Source organism: Athene noctua, chromosome 2 (genome assembly GCF_965140245.1).
Source record: "Athene noctua chromosome 2, bAthNoc1.hap1.1, whole genome shotgun sequence".
Classification (NCBI taxonomy): domain Eukaryota; kingdom Metazoa; phylum Chordata; class Aves; order Strigiformes; family Strigidae; genus Athene; species Athene noctua.
Genome location: NC_134038.1, coordinates 167,835,458 through 167,854,279, shown reverse-complemented (window position 1 = coordinate 167,854,279; position 18,822 = coordinate 167,835,458). Strand labels below are relative to the sequence as shown.

At 43.0% G+C, this 18,822-nt stretch overlaps 1 protein-coding gene across 8 annotated transcripts in view; it reads right to left on the bottom strand.

Annotated features, from left to right (window-relative positions):
- OBSCN (obscurin, cytoskeletal calmodulin and titin-interacting RhoGEF) overlaps nucleotides 1-18,822 on the bottom strand; it is a 188,117-nt gene that overhangs the window by 162,865 nt on the left and 6,430 nt on the right. For all 8 annotated transcript variants that reach the window (XM_074901084.1, XM_074901087.1, XM_074901086.1 and 5 more), the window contains exons 2-7: nucleotides 15,773-16,042; nucleotides 13,295-13,555; nucleotides 9,281-9,583; nucleotides 8,042-8,308; nucleotides 6,928-7,203; nucleotides 2,550-2,822 (exon numbers count right to left, since the gene is read on the bottom strand). In XM_074901084.1, coding sequence (XP_074757185.1) covers nucleotides 2,550-2,822; nucleotides 6,928-7,203; nucleotides 8,042-8,308; nucleotides 9,281-9,583; nucleotides 13,295-13,555; nucleotides 15,773-16,042 — 1,650 coding nt within the window. The remainder of the gene's footprint in view (nucleotides 1-2,549; nucleotides 2,823-6,927; nucleotides 7,204-8,041; nucleotides 8,309-9,280; nucleotides 9,584-13,294; nucleotides 13,556-15,772; nucleotides 16,043-18,822) is intronic.

The window sequence follows — 18,822 nt, the reverse complement described above, 5'->3', positions numbered from 1 at the left end:
TACAGTGCAATGACATTTATCTCTCCTGCATTCTTCTGGATCTTTTAAATCAAGTTGAGATGCCCTCAAGTTGTTGTCACTTTAATCACCACTCCTTGTTTCTTATTTCAAGCAAGCTCTAGGGAATACGTATTGATGCCTGAGTAAGCAAACAGCTTTGAAGAGATCTAAGTCTCAGAAAATCTTGTTAGAAGTGATGAGGAGCCTTCTTTAAATATTTCTGAGCTCATTCCTGCAACCCTGTTCAAAATATCAGTCCCACTGGACTAAATCTTCCCCAGACCAAATCAGGGTACATACAGGATAAGATCACTGACAAGATATCCTCCAACTTCTAGAGGACTAAGCTAATATATGAGCAAACAGCATCACATCTTTCTGCTGAAAGTGATCTTCACAGTAGAGTATTCACAATTCATAAAGCTCAAGCTGTAGCAGTTCCTGCTTCGATACCTCAGCTCAGACTCTGCTGACTGCACAGACTGGTGGCCACATGTACGAGCTGTGCATGCACACACGCAAACACACAGCCTGTGCCACGTATCCAGAAACAGTACAGCATTTTCATCAACTCGGGTTTTTTGCAAGTGTATTTGTAAAGGTAAGAGTGAAGGCAACTCAGTGGACACAGGCACCATGTGTGTAACATGTGAGCAGATCTCTTCAACACACCCTGTCCTAAGCTAATGAGAAATATTTGATGAGCATGTGAGGCATTTCATATCCTTCATTCCATCAAGGCAGCCCTTGCCTGAAGAGCAAGCTGATGACTGTTGGTTATAACCAACCTTAGCTTAGTATTGCATTTCTTTGAGCAGCAACCGTTGCTTTTAGTGACTGAGTATCACAAGGACAATTGCTATGCTACACCCATGCCAGGCACATCTACAGCATCAGAGAACAAATATTTCATTAAAAATTGGAATCAATAGGACTGATCTATTCTTTAAAAAAATCAGATAATCCCTCCAGAATCCTGCTGTTCAATCATCATTACCATAAAGACAGATTACTTCCCTGCCCTAAGACCATGCCCTGGCTGTGCAATGCTGCTTCTTCGCACTCTGGAAAATTTTCATGGTGACCTGTGAAACAAGGTGGAAAACTTAGGCTCTACCTAAGGTTTTGTTAACCGGTTGTAACTCAATTCTTGTTCATTGAAATGTTCATGGGGATACACAGCTATTTAGCAGATGTCAGTTTTCTTTGCCTGAGCCATGTGATGTTTTGTTACAGGTGATACAGATGAGCTTCACCTAACCTGCACATGGTCATCAAAAAGTTAGGAATCCAATCTCAGGTAATCATGCAGGCTTCCTCTGTACTTGATGTTCAGACAAAGGCAGCTCCAGAACGCTTTATAAATCCAACTTAGAGAGCTCTTATCAGACAGTATAGATCAAATTATATAAATTGTCCTTGGGGGCCAGTTCAGACACAGCCTGGTTGGCTCTTTCAGACCAGTTTTCCAATGCATAAAGTCAAGGGCTGTTTAACTATTTCACTCAAAGTGAATCTGCATAATGTTGGATTCTCAACCAAAAAGAACTGGAAGCAAGATGCAGAGTGAATACCTGAGCAAACACCAGTTGTAAACTGGAAGCAATCCCTCTAGCTCAGCAAAACATGTAGCAGTGCCTTAAGACCAGTACTGTGCTAGATTAATCAGTTTTGCTGAGTTTTTAGTTAGCTGACGGACAGCATCACCTGTACTGTTACAGGTCACAAACATTCAGCTGTTACTTCTCTTGAATTTCATTGCACTGCAGTACATAACCATGCCAAGAGAAGCTTTCAGTAGAGTTTCAAACTGTAACTTAGGAGCGACTTAAAAATTAGGCCCCAGACATAAGCCAGAAAACCACTTGTAGAAGAAAGACACCCACCAGGCTATGCAAATTGAATCAGCTGAATTTCACAGATATTGAATTTCACAGATAAATTCTTATGTCATTTTATACTCTGGCTCCATCCCGGACTGGAACGCATCAATGACAAGCATCCTCTTCTGAGCTTGACCTGACAGCCACATGCTTTAGCACATGCCTTATGCTGATGGGCATGTGCCATGGACCGATAGCTTCACTTACAGTACCACAGGGAGACGTCTCCGAGATCACAATGTCCTTTGGGAATAGCAGGAGACGCTTAACTCTCACAATCAGGAGTTTAACTTGTCAAAGGAGGACACAGGACTTTCACAGTTAGAATTTAAGACCTCAGTCAGGAGGTTCAAAGACAATGTAAATGCTGAGCTAGAAGAATAAAAGCCAGATGTGGTGCTCAGCCTATTCAACTAGCATGGTGTTTGAGTCATGAATCCAACCCTAGCAAAAGCTTGTGCTGACTTGATTACATAACAGCTTGTTGTATTCTTTTCCCATATTGTGGATTTGCATAAGGACCACAGTAAAGGTCTGAGTCTCTGAAATAGTGCTGTGCAATCTTGGCCAAAAAACCTGGCAATTTACAAAGCAAGACAAGTATAATGAACAAAGTCCTGAGTTTCTAAGACAGACTCTGACTCCATACTTGCATCACGAACTTACCTGAGACTTTTAAATCAAAAGTAAGAGTGTCATCTCCGATTCTGCATGTGTATGTTCCTTCATCTTCTTTCATCACAGCTGAAGCCACAAGCTTATGCAGTTTCCCTTTATCTTCCATGGTGAATTTCTTACTGGCTGTGATTTCTTTGTCATCTTTGTACCACTTAACCATGATGTTGGCCTCAGAGGTCTCAGAAACAAACTCAGCCCGTTTTCCAGCAATGGCCCTGATAACTCCTCCACTTTTCTCTTTGTTTATGAAGTTTGCAAGCGCTGAAACAAAGTACAGACACACAGCACTAGTAAAGAATTGTGTGGACATCAGTAAATATGTACACTTACATCTACATCAGGTATTCATTTATTATAAGACCAAATATGTATGTTTAATTATGGATCATTAGATTCTAATGCAGACGCAGCCAAATTTCCAGCCTTCGTAAACCATATACTGATTATCACATGTCCAAAACCCAGAGCATATATACAACACAGGAGGCTGAGTCAAGGGGAGGGGAAGCCCTAGGCCAAATATCTGAGAGAGGTGAGGAAAGAAATGAAATAAGCAAACTAGAGGGAAAGCAATGAAGGTTATTCAATCATTGTATTATAACCACCTGGGAAATAAACCGACTCCAAAAGAGGTTAAAATGTAATCTACAGAAATCAAATTATTTTAAATTAAAAATCGAATCAGATAGGACTGAAATGAATATAAATTTCTTCCTGGAAATTAACTGGGGCATAGAAGATAAACAATAAATCTGGCACCATATTAATACGTAGTGAAATATTTCAGTCACCAATTGCCTCAAAGATTCAAAACGCCACCAATATCCTAGTTAAAAATGAGAGCCTAAAACCACAGTCTCATCTCACTTTAGATAATGGAATTAATTTTCAAACATCATCTTAACATATTTTTAAAAACAACACACACAATCAAGTCACTTTGTTGGAACTGTGCAGTCAAAGTTATTAAAAATCAAAGACTTGATTATACATGTGTTTTCCTTAATTTCAAGAAAATGTTTGCATAATACAAATTAATAACTCTGCAGAATGTCTGACAAAAACTGTTCTTAGCTTTCATTGCTGATACTGTAACAATAGTCCATGATCTAGACCCAAGTGTGATTCTCTCAGACTTTTGCTCCCAAGGTGTTATTATCAGGGCTACAACCTGGTGCAACACATGGGGGTTCTCCTTTAGCTCAGAGGCCCTACCCACAAGGGTGGGTTCTGCATTTATTTTCCTTGCTTTTAAGCACATTAGATTTCTCCAAGTCTGTGGTAGTGCTTTTAATTACAGACAAATATTTGGTAGGGAACCAATATTCACCGACATATACAGCGGCAGAGTCTGGAAACCTGAAAGTGAAGAGCGAATTGACTGGCCAAGCAGTACACAGGTATGAAAGGAAAACAAAACCCCAGTCCCAAATCTCCTCCAGTCTAAGACTAAGAAAGACCTAACAAGAAAAGAAGCAGTGAAAGGGAAGGGAAGGACATGATGGTGCAGCCGAGGGCCTCTCTAGCTATGGTCCTCAAGGGACTCTATTCAATCACCAGCTTCTGGAAGGGACAGGAGCTTGCATTTCACCTCTCCAGGTCCCTACCAGTCCTGTTTTCTAGGGTTTAGTAAGTCTGCTTATTAGAAGCAAGACCTATGGGTAAAGAAGACATACCAGAAGCATTGAAACCAGGGAAAACCTTTTTTTACTGTTTTTTCTTGGAGGCTCTCTTTCCACTTGTTTCTCTAATGACTCCTAACTGTGGAGCTTTCCTTTCAGTAGGACAACACCACAGTCATAGAATCTCAAAATCATACAATGGTTTGGGTTTGAAGGGACCTTAAAGTTCATCCAGTTCCACCACCTCTGCCCTGGGCAGGGCCACCTTCCACTAGCCCAGGCTGCCCAAAGCCCCGTCCAACCTGGCCTGGAACCCTGCCAGGGAGGGGGCAGCCACAGCTGCTCTGGGCAGCCTGTGCCAGGGCCTCACCACCCTCACAAGGAAGAATTTCTTCCTTAGATCTGATCTAAATCTCGGCTTTTTCAGTTTAAAACCGTTACCCCTTGCCCTATGCATACACCCCTGATCAAGAGTCCCTCCCCGCTTTCTTGTAGCCCCTCTAAATACTGGGAGGCCACTCTGAGGTCTCCCCGGAGCCTTCTCTGCTTCAGGCTGAACACCCCCAACTCTCTCAGCCTGTCTTCACAGGGGGGGGTGCTCCAGCCCTCTCAGCATCTTTGTGACCTCATCTGGCCCCGCTCAAGCAGGTCCATGTCCTTCTCCTCTACCCAACCATCTATACCCATGAAGTCTGCAGGGGTCAAACACTGCTGGGACCTCTACTTCTCCACCAGCATTACTGGAATTCAGGCCACAGATTAAAAGTTTGGGAGGAAGAAGAGGGAGATGGGTTCATTCATGCACCTTTTACTTCCTCAGAAAACTAGAGTGAAAAATACAGCCACATTAGTCTGAGGGAGACTTCTCAGATGACTGATTTCAATGCTGGAAATCACGTGTCAGATGATGCCTGGCACATGAACTCTCACGGCAGTAGAAAGACTGCAGTGATAAATGGCAAAGTGCATTTTCTAGCGGGGTTCTTTTGGGCAGGAGGCCCAGTGAGTGACACACCTCTGGCTGCAGCTCAGCACAGTGACCTCTCAGCAACCATGTGATGCCCACGTGCCAGACGCAGCTGACCTGCTCATCAAATGATTCGCCAGTTAGCTGTATCCGATTTACAGAAGGAAAGATAAAAGGTGGTGATGCTAAAAGGTAAAATACTGGGACAGCATTTGTGTCCTTCATCCTACAAGGATGAGATGTATCAAAGCTGGTTCTCTGAATCAAGCTGCAAACAGCAGATGTTTAAGTTACAGCTTGTCAACGCAGATTTTAAAATAATAGCATTGATTACTCCTTTGATAGTCACATTACGGTGAAAAGCATATGGAAACATCCATCAGCTAATTCAATTAAATCTGTGGGTAGACCTGCCAGCTTGAAAAATGACATTAAAGAAAGAGAAAGAAAAAAAAAAAAAACCAAAATTAGGAGCAGCTGCCAAAATGTAGACAGCAGTTCCTCCCCTCCATAAATTTAGTCACATTTTTGAATATTTTTTTCAGCTCTGAGTTTGCTCTTTAAGAATAACCAAGCAAGTATGTCGTCAAATGCAAAACACACACGTTACTCTAGGGCTTTGTTTTTTCTACAGAGACCAAGGAGGACAAGAAGCCAGCAGAACATGTTGATGGAGCACCTCATACTCAGTGTAGAAACAGTGTGATCATTGCTAGAAAGGAGGTGAGGGGTGAGTTACAGGGCAGAATACGGAAATTGAATGACTTTACAAAGTTAACTTGACAGTTCAAAGCAAAACAGCTACTGAACTCGCCCAGATGATGTCTAACAACAGGCTAGACTGTCCTAGAGTCAGGCTGTACAGTCTGAACCTCAGCAGACATCGAGATGATATCCATGAGGAATGGTCTAGGGATGCATTAGGGCTTTTCAGCCAAAACCTGATCCCATTCACTCCTGTGAACTCGTTCATAAAAGCTTGCACAGATGGGAAGGTTTGCAAGAGGAAGGCTTAATGCTGTTTGTTTCAGGGTAAAGGTTCAAGACTCCATGTCTTGCTCTGGAAGTGGATGTGCCCACCAGCTAGGGAACAGGCAATCAGGAAGGAAGGGACTGCCATGAAAGCAAGAACAGCCAAACAATGGGGCAGCTGTAAAAGAGAACTGGTTCAAATCTAACAAGCAGGAAACATGAAAATAAATTATATTTTGCTTTTTATTCTATAGAGCCTTCCATTTGAATACCTTGCAGATAGCAGTAAGCCCAGCCATCCAATGTGCCCTGGAAAGGTCTCTTCTTATTCACCAGGGTATTGACAGAATTTTAAAAAAAACAAACAAAAAAACCCCACAAAACAACACAACAAATAACAAAAAAATTCTCACAATGCCAAGATGATCTTGGATCATCAAAACTTTAATCAGAGCTGAAGTAGCTCTTCAGCGAGTTGTCTGATATCACATAGCAATTATAGGGCACACATGGAATAATGCGCTTTACATCCTGTGCCTGAATTTCTTCATCACAAGAGCACCTTTTCACTACTCATCATTCAGTCTCATGAAATAACACCAAGTTCCCGTGGAATACCAAGACACTAATTTGACTGGAAGCACAGTTCTTACCACTGAGACACTGTTAGATCTTTTATTCACTCCCAAGTTCTCTTGCTCTGGGACTACAGACCCTGCCAAGGCTGGATGTTGATGGAGAGTTACCACAGCTCCCTATTCTATTGGCTTAGGGCAGGAACAGGCCATTAATGCAAATCACGTACCTTTCACTGAAAGCTGAAAGAGCATTTTATCCCCATCACAGACGCACTCATAAACTCCAGCATCCTCTGCTGCAGTGTTGTGAATTTTCAGGATGTGCCTCTTCCCCACAGTTTGAAGTTCATATTTTTCACTGGCCTTGAGCTCTTTCCCATCCTTCATCCACTTCACAGTAGCTTCTGTGTCCGAAAGCTCCGCCTGAAGCTTGGTTTCCTCCCTCACCCGGGCAGATACTTTTTCTATTTCTCTGCTCTTGTTGGTAAATATCGCTGCAGCACCTGTCAGGAAAAAAAGGCTTTGTTATTTCAAGTTACATGGAGATAACATGCCCCTGATTCGAGTCTACTGTAGATTGTGAGATCTCTGAAAAAATATTAGGTCCTGTTTCTGCCCACACTCATGTCAATACCGAGCATTTTTTTCCGGTTCAGGAGACTTGATCTGTTTTTATTGCCAGAGTCACTAAGAAGAAAAAAAAAAAAAAAAAGAGTATATCTTTCTACTGATTAATAATACTCTAAACATGCTTCTGCAGAGATTTTCACCCAAAGTCAAACACCTCCTTCCAGAATGAATGTCTCTATTACCTTTTGCCATGTAACATGGGTAGATGTTATCAACATTTCATAGAGGAAAGCTGGAGCACACAACTCTCAATGCTAAATCAAGTTACATGATACGAACTTGTACATCATACACATCTGCGGTAGACTAAAAAATCTCCAAGAAAAAACCTCTGTTAAGTAATTAATGCTCCTTTACTTTTGAAAGACTCCGCCACAGTCAGAAAACCCAGCCAAACCTGGAGATGAAATTACTGGCTTAAGGTGACTCAGCGATAGATTTGGTGACAGAATCCACTGACCAATGGTTGTGAACTACAGGAATTTACGAGCTGAAGTTAAAGCAGTCTAGTTCAGAAACCAACGAGCTGGCTAGATCGACTCACTCTGAACTTCGTGCTATCATGGTGAGGTCATTACCAGGACCCACATTAGTTCATAGGATGCAATTTCAGGTACTTCCTACAGACCAGGCATCAGCAAAAGCCTCTGGCCCCAGTCAGACCAGCTGCCTCTTGACTGGAAGAAAAAAGAACAGTGATAAAAAAAATACCTTTCACTCTCATCTTGGTGCTGGTGTCAACATTATTGGCAACAAATTTTACTTCTGCTCCATCATCGTTCTTGGTGACATTCTTTATGATTAGGGTATGAGTAGTTTGGGTTCTCTTAATGATGTAGGTCTCACTTTCGTGTAAGGCTTTACCATTAAGGTACCAAGTGCCAGAACATGTTGTCGTAAGGTCAAGAGTAAACAGGGCATCCCCTCCAGGCACAGCTTCAACAGTTGTTAGGGGGGTTTTCACAGCCAGAACGGGTCCTAGGGAAGAAGAATATTACATATCTCTGAGACCAAAGGACACAAGTCCTCTACACTGGACATTAGTTCCTCCTAAGAACAAAGTTCTCAGGGTAAACAAGACATGAGAATAAAACCTTACCCTAATGTCAGAGGCCATGAGGCTGCAAGTCATGCTTCACAAGGAAAGAACAGCAGGCATATTTTACTGGTTTTTTTCCCCTAAGATATTTAAAGGAATAACAAGCCTGAAACACCCAGGTTCCCCAACAAGTGTGCTATTTATTTAATAACCAGTATTATTCTTAGATTTCAGAAGGATCCTGAGGACGCCACGCAGCCTTCTAGTCACTTCTAGATATTCTAGACAAATACAGGCATGTTCAGACAGCTAGGGACAAAGATGACACAACAACAAGATGCAGATCGATCAAAGTCTGTGCAGATATCGACCAGTGCAATGAATCAAAGGAAGAAGGAATCCTGTTGCACACAATAACTCTACGGGCACATTGTCACCCTAGATATAAAGTAAAAAAACTGTATTTATCCTAGTAACTCTAAGATTAAAGAGAGACTGACTGGCACTTGGCTTTCATGACAGTGTGATCACTCATAAATATTCTCTACATGTAAATTTGATATCTTATTTATATATTGAAAATTTTAAGTCCACTCAATTTTTTCCTTTCATATCAGGTCTAGAATAAGCACTTACAGGCTTAAGGTCCATTGTAGAGAGCTCTGCCTCTCACACAACCTGACGTGAAATACTGGAATCTAAGCATACTCGCAGCTCTGTTGCAGAAACCCAACCACCATCGCTTTGGTGGTGGTCAGTGATTGAAATAAGATAGGAGAACTATCAGCGAAAGGAAAAAAATTTCGCTGTGCAAATTCTCTATCCTCCTCAAAGTCGTGGGAAACATCTTTAGAGCACCCATGTGGCAGATCTGCACAGACTGACCTATTTTAGGATGGTTTTGTGCTCACCAAGGTGCATGCTTCCTGGGAACTCCAGGTAGGGGCTCTGTCCATAGGCGTTGACTGCACACACTCTGAACTGATAGTCAGCCTCTTCCAGCAGGTTGCTCACCGTGACCTCTGGGACAGGGACATGAGACTCATGGCACCTCACCCAGGTAAAGCCAGTTAGTTTCTTGCGTTCCACGATGTAGCCATCGATTGGAATGGGGCGGTCCATCTTCGGAGGGGACCATGATAACGTCACTGAGGTTTCTGTTTTATTTTTCACCACAGGGTCAGCTGGGGGTTGGGTGGGAGGTTTCTTGGGAGCTGCACAAGGGGAAAAAAAAAAAAAAAAACACAACACCAGAGCAAAAAAGTTTATGTCAGAGTGGAAAAGCCACTGTGTCTCACTGAAAAAAGATTAAGTTGGACTAAAAGCCACTCTTACTTAATAAATCTCCATAAAACATTGATGTGAGGTGGAAAAGCAAGAGAATGGATAGGAGATGCTTTTGGGCTGCATTACACAAAGATGTATAATACTCCTACCTCCACAGCTAAACGGAAGTGATTTCTACACATTACAATTATCTGTACAGATAAAGAACCTGCAATGAACAAATTCATAGGCTCAAATTTTCAGTACTATGTACAGACCCACACTATTTCCTAGACAGCTCCTGGGCAAAGCACTCAGCTTGTTATTTTCACTCAGAAGATCGGTAAAACCACCATCAAAGGTTGTTCTGTGCACTAAATTCCTGGTTCACTTTCCTGGTATGAATCCAGGTTAATAAAAATAAAAATAAAAAATAAAAATAAATACCTCAATGGGATTACTGCGTCAAGATGGCATAATTTTGCCCTGCTTATTAAACATCACTGCACAGAGATAGTTAACTAATATTGTAAGTCTGCTAGTATTTTGTGGGAATTTCAACCATATACATCCCCGTAGTCAGGAATGTAGATGTGCCTGTGAGAATCAACGCGCGGCAAGACAGTATTGCATCAAGGAAGAGTGTGGCAATATTTTGCAATGTTTTGCACACAGGTGTAGCATCCTGTGCAGAAACATAAATACACTCCGTAAAAATGATCCTGTGCCAGGAGTCCACATCCTCCCTTTCTTCTTGAGAACCTGTTCCAACCGTACACTAAGGCATTTCACACAGATCCTCAACAGCTTTCAACACAGAGTAGCTAAACATTGTGGAACTGGGACATTTCAGAGATAAAGACACAAATAAACAGTGCATGGGTTTTAGAGTTACAGAGATCTCAGTTGCTTGTGACACAGGCTTGGCCGCTCTCTGCAGCCACTTTCATCTGGGTATATGTCCTCTGTCCTGCTTCTGAGTTTTAGTGACCCCCACTCAGAAGGCATGGTGTGACTTTGTCTCCCAGGAATGATAGCTATCACTGGGGGGTCTCTGTTTTAGCAATTTATGCAGAGCCAGCTTTTGGGGTTGGGGAATTAACTTCAAAAGGAAATGACATAAAGGCGTGTCCCCACCATGAGACCCTACAGTTGAGGAGATGTGGCTACTTTACAGTACCTGAAGTCACAAACGTATCCCTGCAGATAACCGCATAATGAAGATTTACATTCACCCTCTTGTTCCTCTTGAACCCTTTAGAGAAGCCCCAACACCCATCTGGGTTATTCACTATGTGCTGCCACTGGTACGGTCAAGAGGCTAGGAATTATCTGATATGCTCTAGTTACACATCTACTGACGTGGTAAAGGATTCATTTCATTTAATTTTGGCTGTCTGTTTTAAATCAGTCAGCCAGACTCCAACTGTAATCCCATGGAGAACAGCACACTCAGGAGCAATTCACCCCAGTTTGAAGAAGGTGCGTGAGATGAGTAAAACAAATCGCGCTGTGCATTGCAGATACTCAAGTATTCATGACTACAGAGGGAGCCTGCGTGATGAGCTAGGCTAAAATCCAGACTCTGGGACAGCTGATCTTCTCTCTGCCTCAGTTTACCCACCTGTAAAACAGGCATAGTGACAATGCAAGATACTGAGCAAATAATATATAAACATTGCTTGCCTGACAAATGCTATTGGAACAGCCAACAGCAGTCTTGGCCAGCTACTTGAAAAAGATGTGAACGTAGTTCACAAGGTTCTTCAAGTTGCTTATCACATATGCACGAAGTGTAAAAATAGGAAATCTCAATGCGATACACTTTTCCTTTATTACACAGACAGACACACAAGTGTTTTGGGGTGCACCATGACCAGCCTGTCAGTTACTGCTGGTCAGAACCAGATGCCAAAGGTGCCGTTAGTGTAGCATTAAGCTGAATACTAGACCCTGGAATCAGATCTCTTGACCTTACCATCAGAAGTGGTAATGTAATGTTTTCTTCAGAGATACCTATTGGTGGGAAGGCAGCTTCTTACCTTTTTTTTTTTTTTTGTCCCATGAATCAAAATTTTCTTCATAACTTAAACAGCAGAGTCTGAAATCAAACTAACTTGGTTGCTCCCATTGAATAGGGGCTTGGCTGGATGTCACAGTTATCCAAATACCTTAGTAACTGACACAAATGCTAAATGTGACATTCACCTCATTTTATCTCAACAGCGTCAGAATGCAACAACCAAGTTTAGATAACACAGTAGTTGCAAACCTTTATTTCAAGATTTCTTTTTATCACTGACTAATTGTAGTTCAGAGGTGGTGGTGGTGGGAGAAAAGAAGTATTATTCTTCCCAAATAGTTACTCGAGTGGATGATTTGTCCACATGCAAACTGGAACTGCAGCAGAGCCAGAAACCACATGCAGCTCTCTGTCTTAAATGAATCAGTTTTTGCCTGGGAAATGCAGCACCATCAAAATAAAGCTCAATAGCATTAGACATCTTCACCAAAATTTCATTTCAGGTCTGATCTCAACTACCTCGCACCTGTTGCTACTGGTCTGTCAACTAAAACCCTTGCTCAGATCAGATGTGCCAGCTGAAGAAATTCTCCAGCCTGCATATTACTTCAGTCTCCGCAAGTAAAGCTAAAACAGAACAGAGATCCCTCCTTTCAGCAGAGCTACCATCAATTCACAGGGTCCTCCCAGCTTTGTCATATCAAAGAGAAGGTGACAGAGGACATGGCTTTGCTGGTCTCCACAAAAGGAAGGAAACCATATTTTCAGGAAGAAGCATTTTTCCATTTTTCTTGCAGGTTTGTTGTTGGGGTTTTTTATACTTACATTTTACTTTACCAAAAACAGCTTAAGAAGTTAAATGAAAGTATGATGTTCCAATCTAGTGAACATTTGACCGCCCCTGAAATGCTTCATGCGTGTGCATATAGATTTTTTTACTTGCTAGAATGTAAATAAACTTCATACTCTGCCAAAAAAATGTCCAGGGCACTATCTACTTCGCTGCAAGAGCCAGCATATCCACAAGCTGCTCTCACATCTCTGTAGACTCAAGACCTAGAGAAGGAATTCAAATGCAGGCTGACTCTCCCAAATTCTCAGTGAAGTGAGAGAAGGAGAGATAAGTGGTCCCTATTTGCTAGGAGAAGTTTAATCCCCAGAGCAAGAATTGATAAATGCCCCTCAAAGAAACTAATGATTTTGGAAAACGGAGGTCAGCATATAGATGGAACACACGCAGCACTCTGTGTACAACGAACTAAGGCGACTGCAATGTGTGTAACTTACACAGTGTTTTCTAAGCACCTCCTGATGAGGAGAACATGCATGTTTCTAACCCCATGTTTTACTCAGGTATCAGTTCACATTCACTCCAGCATGAAATGAGAATGGCATGGAGAAGACACACATTTGTGCCATGCTTTTTCCTCAGGGCTCCTCTCTCTGTTTTGATCTCTCCATAACATTTCACAACGCTAGCGTTCAGGCTGTCAGCCTTTTGCGGCAGACATTGAACCTTCTACTGTCTTCGGACAACAAACTTACCACGGCAGTACCTAAAATAACAGCGCTAACACGGGAATGCCTGCTTGCTAGGGAAGACCCAACACCAACGCTGAATAGAAGTGAAGCTTACTGGTCACAGTGAACTGGGTGGAAGTCCTGCTTTCATCAGCCAGGAAAGCAATCTCACCAGCATCTTCCATCTTACACTCTCGGATGATCATGGTGTGTTGCTTGCCCGAGCATGTGATGGAGATTCGATCACTGGGTTTCACTTCTTCTTTATTTTTCAGCCATTGGATGTTCTGGCATTCATTGTCTAGCTCCACACAGAAGATGGCTGTATCCTTTATGAAGACCGCAGTCTTTCGTGGAAGTTTTTTTATTATGTTCCCTTTAAATAAGAAATTAATTATAATCAGCAAACAGCAGATATTAAAATCTCTGTCAACACTGGACCATCCAGACTACAACAGGACTAGCCAACAGCCCCCACCTAATCAAAACATTGTAGACATCCTGGAATGAATTCCTAAGCTCCGAGTTACACAGAACAGATGAGCACAAGGACTCATTTTGGCTTTCAAAGAGAAAAAAGCAGTCTTGTTTGACTACAGTCACTCATGTTTCTGTCTGCTGTTGGGTGAACACAAAGTATATGGCCTTGCCAAGAACAGATTGGAGTGATACGAATTTCATTGCTCGCGTATGCTGGGAATTCAAATTAAAACTTTGCTAAAGTCTTAAATCAGACAGGTCTCTCGTCCATCTTTGGGATTTTGTCTCCATCAAAATTAACAGTTACATAGGCAAGATGGCAAATACAGGAGTCACCCAAATTAATAGAAAATACGCTGAAAACCTCAGATTTCTTCTTAGCATCAACCCAGAAATTCACATGGAATGAACTTCACTTATTTCTGTCCTTTTCAAGTGACTGCAATGATTATCACAGAACAGCCTCAAAGTTACAAGATGTGACTATTCACAGGAAAGCAGGAGACCACCCCTGCTGACAGATGGTGACTGGCTCCAGGCCTGGAACGATCCCTGAAAGGCAAAAGAGCCCTCCCCCAGGCAAAGCACCTAGAGCTATTTAATGAGAAGCAATGCTGAACTCCTTCATGAAGAAACAGATCAGGCACACATTTCATCAGTAGGATTCAAGGCCCGGATTCTCTGCTCATCATCTCCAAAGCTTGTCCGCACATCTGCTCCTTGCTGCCCTCAGCAGTGTCCCCATCCCTGCAGCCCTTTGCGTTCTGCCAAGCACTCACAGCCTCCCAACCCCACCCTGCTCTCTCAGATCTTCTCCCCCCAGGGCAGGCACAGGGCTCCCCAAGAAAGGCTCTGCCTCCTTTCCCTCCCGAGAGCTCCACCTGACTCACTCACTCTCTTTTTAATGGAACATGCCATAGTACCACAGCACAAACAAGTAAAATAAATTCCAGCTGTTCTACTGGAGCCAAACACACTTACAGCCTTTGGCTGGTCTAGACCTAACAGAAGGTATAACAAAAAGATGTCTATATGAACTCTGCCGCATCTCTGGACTAAATTTTCCCTTCTGCCTCCACCCACGTGCACTATCAACTCTTTGCTAATGATACAAAAAGAAATTTGCACAAGGATGCACTCATTGCACCCATTTATGTAACTAAGAACTTCTGGTTTCACTGGGAGTAAAGTCAGGCTTCAAATGAGTCAGGATAAGTGCCATCCTGTAGCTATGACAGGTCTCCAACTCATGCAACAGGAGACATGTCAACGACACCAGTGTAAGCATCATCAAAATCAAACTGCAGGTCCCGCAGTTGCATGGGTAATTTCTCACTCATACAGCAAGTCAGTAAGTCGAAAACGATGGCCCCTTCTGCAGAAATGCTGCCTCTCTGATGAGTGTGTCTACCCACACTGAGAGACACCTACACTATACCAGGCTCTATACCTACTTGCACTTCAGTCCTAAACGGCCACACTCAGAAGACTTGGACATGGATCAATATCCCCATTCTGCCCTGTTCTCATCAGCTTCGCACACTCCTGAGAACACCTCCAGATGTCAGGGATCTGGAGCAGGGATCTGGTTTCCAGTCTGAAACCATACTGGTGCTGACTGCACTGCACATCAGACCACAACCCACAGTTGCTAAGACAGTTTCCCAGTGTGGTCAGCAACACTTGGACAAGGTTCACCGTTGTGTTTGCCAGACACCAGACCAGGCGTGTGCGAGACAGTGCCAGGGACATATTCAATGCTTGGGATCACGTTAAGGAAAGTCTGCAGTGCTAGGCTACAGCTCAAGGGCTTTGCCTTCTAGGAAGCCCCTTTAAGAATAGGTCCCCACCAGGTGACACAGCTCGTGCAGCAACACAATCTGTCCCCGCTCGCTGGCCCTGTGTCCCAGATACACCCTGGCAGGAGACCCAGGGACCCACTGACCAACCACACATGGGTCTTCTCTCACACGCTAAGGGAGTCTGCTGTTCTCCACTGCACACACGCAGGGGGTAAATGCCATTCACAAGGTCGAGTCTGTAGTCTCATGCGTGAATCTCACACTTGGTAGGTGAGACTTTGCCTCTCTGAAATAGCAAGAGCCTTTTTTACCTTGGACAGACAACTCTGCGATGGTCCTGCTTCCTTCTTTCATCTCACAGATATAGACAGCATCATCATCTGTTGTGACATTCTGGACAGTGAGCCGGCGATACGTGCCCTCTTCCTCGATGTTGTATTTCTTGCTCTGCCGGAGTTTGGTTTCCTCCTTGAACCAAGCTGTCTCTGTGCTAGGAACAGGCACTTCACATTGGAAGGTGGCAGATTCCTTCTCCCTCACTTCAAGATCCTTCAGTTTTTCCTTAAAGGGTATTGAGGGTTCTTAAGAGGATAAAAACAGAAGAGAAGCAAGAATTTATGACGGTGTGTGGTAAGAGGTGTGCAAATAAATAAGTCAACAGAAAATAAAAAAACAGTAACACTCCATACTGATATTGATCTGTCCTGAGCTGCCATCCAAACCCATAATCAAGCCCTACTACAGTAGGTGTTCTGCTCTCATGTAAAAAAACCCAGCCAACCAACCAACCAACCAAACAAACCAACCCACTTAGATCTCAGCAGAATAGTGTGAAAGACTTATCTAAAAACAAACCAGTATCAGTCTGAATTGCAGTACCTGCCCCACAACACCATGGAGGAATTTGCACTAATCCAAAGCAATGGGAACAAGGGTAAAGCATCAGGTTAAACGCTGCTCTTGTGGCCTGCTTGTCCTCTAGCATTGCACTTTGTCACTTAGTGATGCCAACAACATGAAGGACAGGGCCCACCCAGCCTGACTTTACACATAGCAATGGCCACTTTATGTCAGAGTGAAAGCCCTTAAAGTAAAGATGCTACAGGTTGTAAATAGCAGACAAGCTGGTCATAGGAAGATGGCAAAGGGCAGCAATTGTAGATGAGTGTGAGCAGCTGAGCTGGTGAAAGAACCAATGTTTTAGGGGGGTTGCAGCAGAATTGAGATCAGCAGAGCGATCTGAAAGGGCACAGAAAAATGAGAGGTGGCTGCACATAAAAGAACGGATATGGGGGAAAGCACAGAAGTAACTGATGGAGGAGATTTCTGTTCTCCCCACCAGCACCAAAAGCTCTGTATCAGCTTTTCTCACTGACAATACAATAACTAGAGAAAGCCCAGCTTTCCCAGATGCCTCTGCTTTCCTTCAGCAGCAGAGTTGCAGTGCTCTGGCTTAGGGAGAAACTGGAGTATAAGTCAAACATGGAAAACAGCTGCATGGCAGTGAGGGAAGACATTTTACAAACAACGCAATGTTTAATTCCAGTGACAGCTGCACTGTGAAATCATCCTGATACCCCAACACTAAACTGGAGAAAGGGGAGTTGGACTGAAGAGGACAGCCGGTGGTCACAGCCACGGGACTGGTGCCACAGCCATGTCACAGACTTGGATTAGCCAGTACAAATGCATCACCACTCGTGCTTTGTGAGAGATCATGTCTTGACACATACCTTCATCTCCTCATAACTACTGCACCATCTCCCAGCCTTTTTTTGTGACTCCATTCTCCCTCTCCCTGAGCACATACATGCTCCCAGAATGGTAATTTCATGTGGTCACTATCAGTCAGTAATGCCAAGCGTTACTCAAAGAGTCAAGCAGTAGACCTGTCTTAGATATATAAGCCCATGGCCACAGTGGCACATCTCACTCAGAGTCACAGTGCTCTAGAGGCTGGAAAAACACAAATCAAGGCCCTCAGACATCCCAGACTGAAGCTTTGTAAAATTCAGATCTGGTAGCTCAGTGTATAACTGTGACCATTACCTGCCCCGCCATTAGGACAGGAGCTGCTATGGGAGCGGTGCTGTCTTTGATCTGGCTTGCTCTTTTCTGCTCTCAAGCCCTAGATACTCATGTGTTTGGTTTTGTAAGCCTTTCATTCTACCGCTGGCACAGCCACTATTGCAGCTGTCACACTTCCAACCGTTTCTATCTGAGCACAGCCTGGATGGAGATACCAGACCCTCAGGGCTCGACAGGACACCTGGAGGGAGCAATGCTACCTTGGCTGTTATCCTGAGATCAAAACCTGACTGAGAGCCCATACATTACCTTTAGGAACAGGAAAGTGACTCTAGCTCACCATGTCAACCTGTTCATTTTGTTAAAAAATGTTTTGCCTTAATGCACCCTAATTCAAGGCAAGTCAAAGTCTTGCTTTGAAAAGCCATCAGCTACTGTTACATGGACCTGCTCTGCCCCCACCACACATGTTAATGATCCTTTTTTCTTTAACCAACATTCAACACAGACTCCTGCCCTGCAATCCTATATATCACCTCTGGAAGCATCCCATGTTGTCAGGGAGAATGAAGCAGTTCCAATTCTCATGCCATGGGAATAAGCGAGAGGATGAGATGAGATCAAGAAAGCATTAATCAGAAGGATACCAGCCTCCGGGACCTGGATGCAGGGTTGCTGTGTGAGATAGGAAGGAGTCTGGATCTGACACTGAGAACACACAGACGTTTCCAAGGGCCAGAAGGAAATATGAGATGCACCTGAGAAACACACAAGTATATTCCCATACTTGGAGCAGCTGGCCGTATCATTAACTGCTCTCCCTTTACAGTCACTAAGCATTATCCAAGGCAAAAATAAAATAAAATAAAATAAAATAAAATAAAACAAAATAAAATAAAATAAAAATAAAATAAAAATAAAATAAAAATAAAATAAATAAAATAAATAAAATAAAATAAAATAAAATAAAATAAAATAAATAAAAACAGCTCTTAAACATAAAAATTCGGAAGAGTTGGTTGACTCTTGTGTGTGTTGCAGTAACAGAACTGCTTTTTCAGCCAGGGATAGTAAGCACAAGGATATCTTTGGCAGCTTGGGGTCACAGATATCCTCTGAAAACAACTTTGCTTTCATCCTACTGACATGTGCACACCCATCTTAGCTCACTCTGGACGAGGCTTCAGAGAAAGAGCAGCTGACAAACTGAATTCTGGGATTCACCCAGCCCACTGCTTTTTTTTGCTTTGGAGGCATGAGAGATGCTCTAAAACCCACCAGTCTCCTCATCCTGATTGTATCTTCATGCTCTTTACATCATCTAGCATGTACC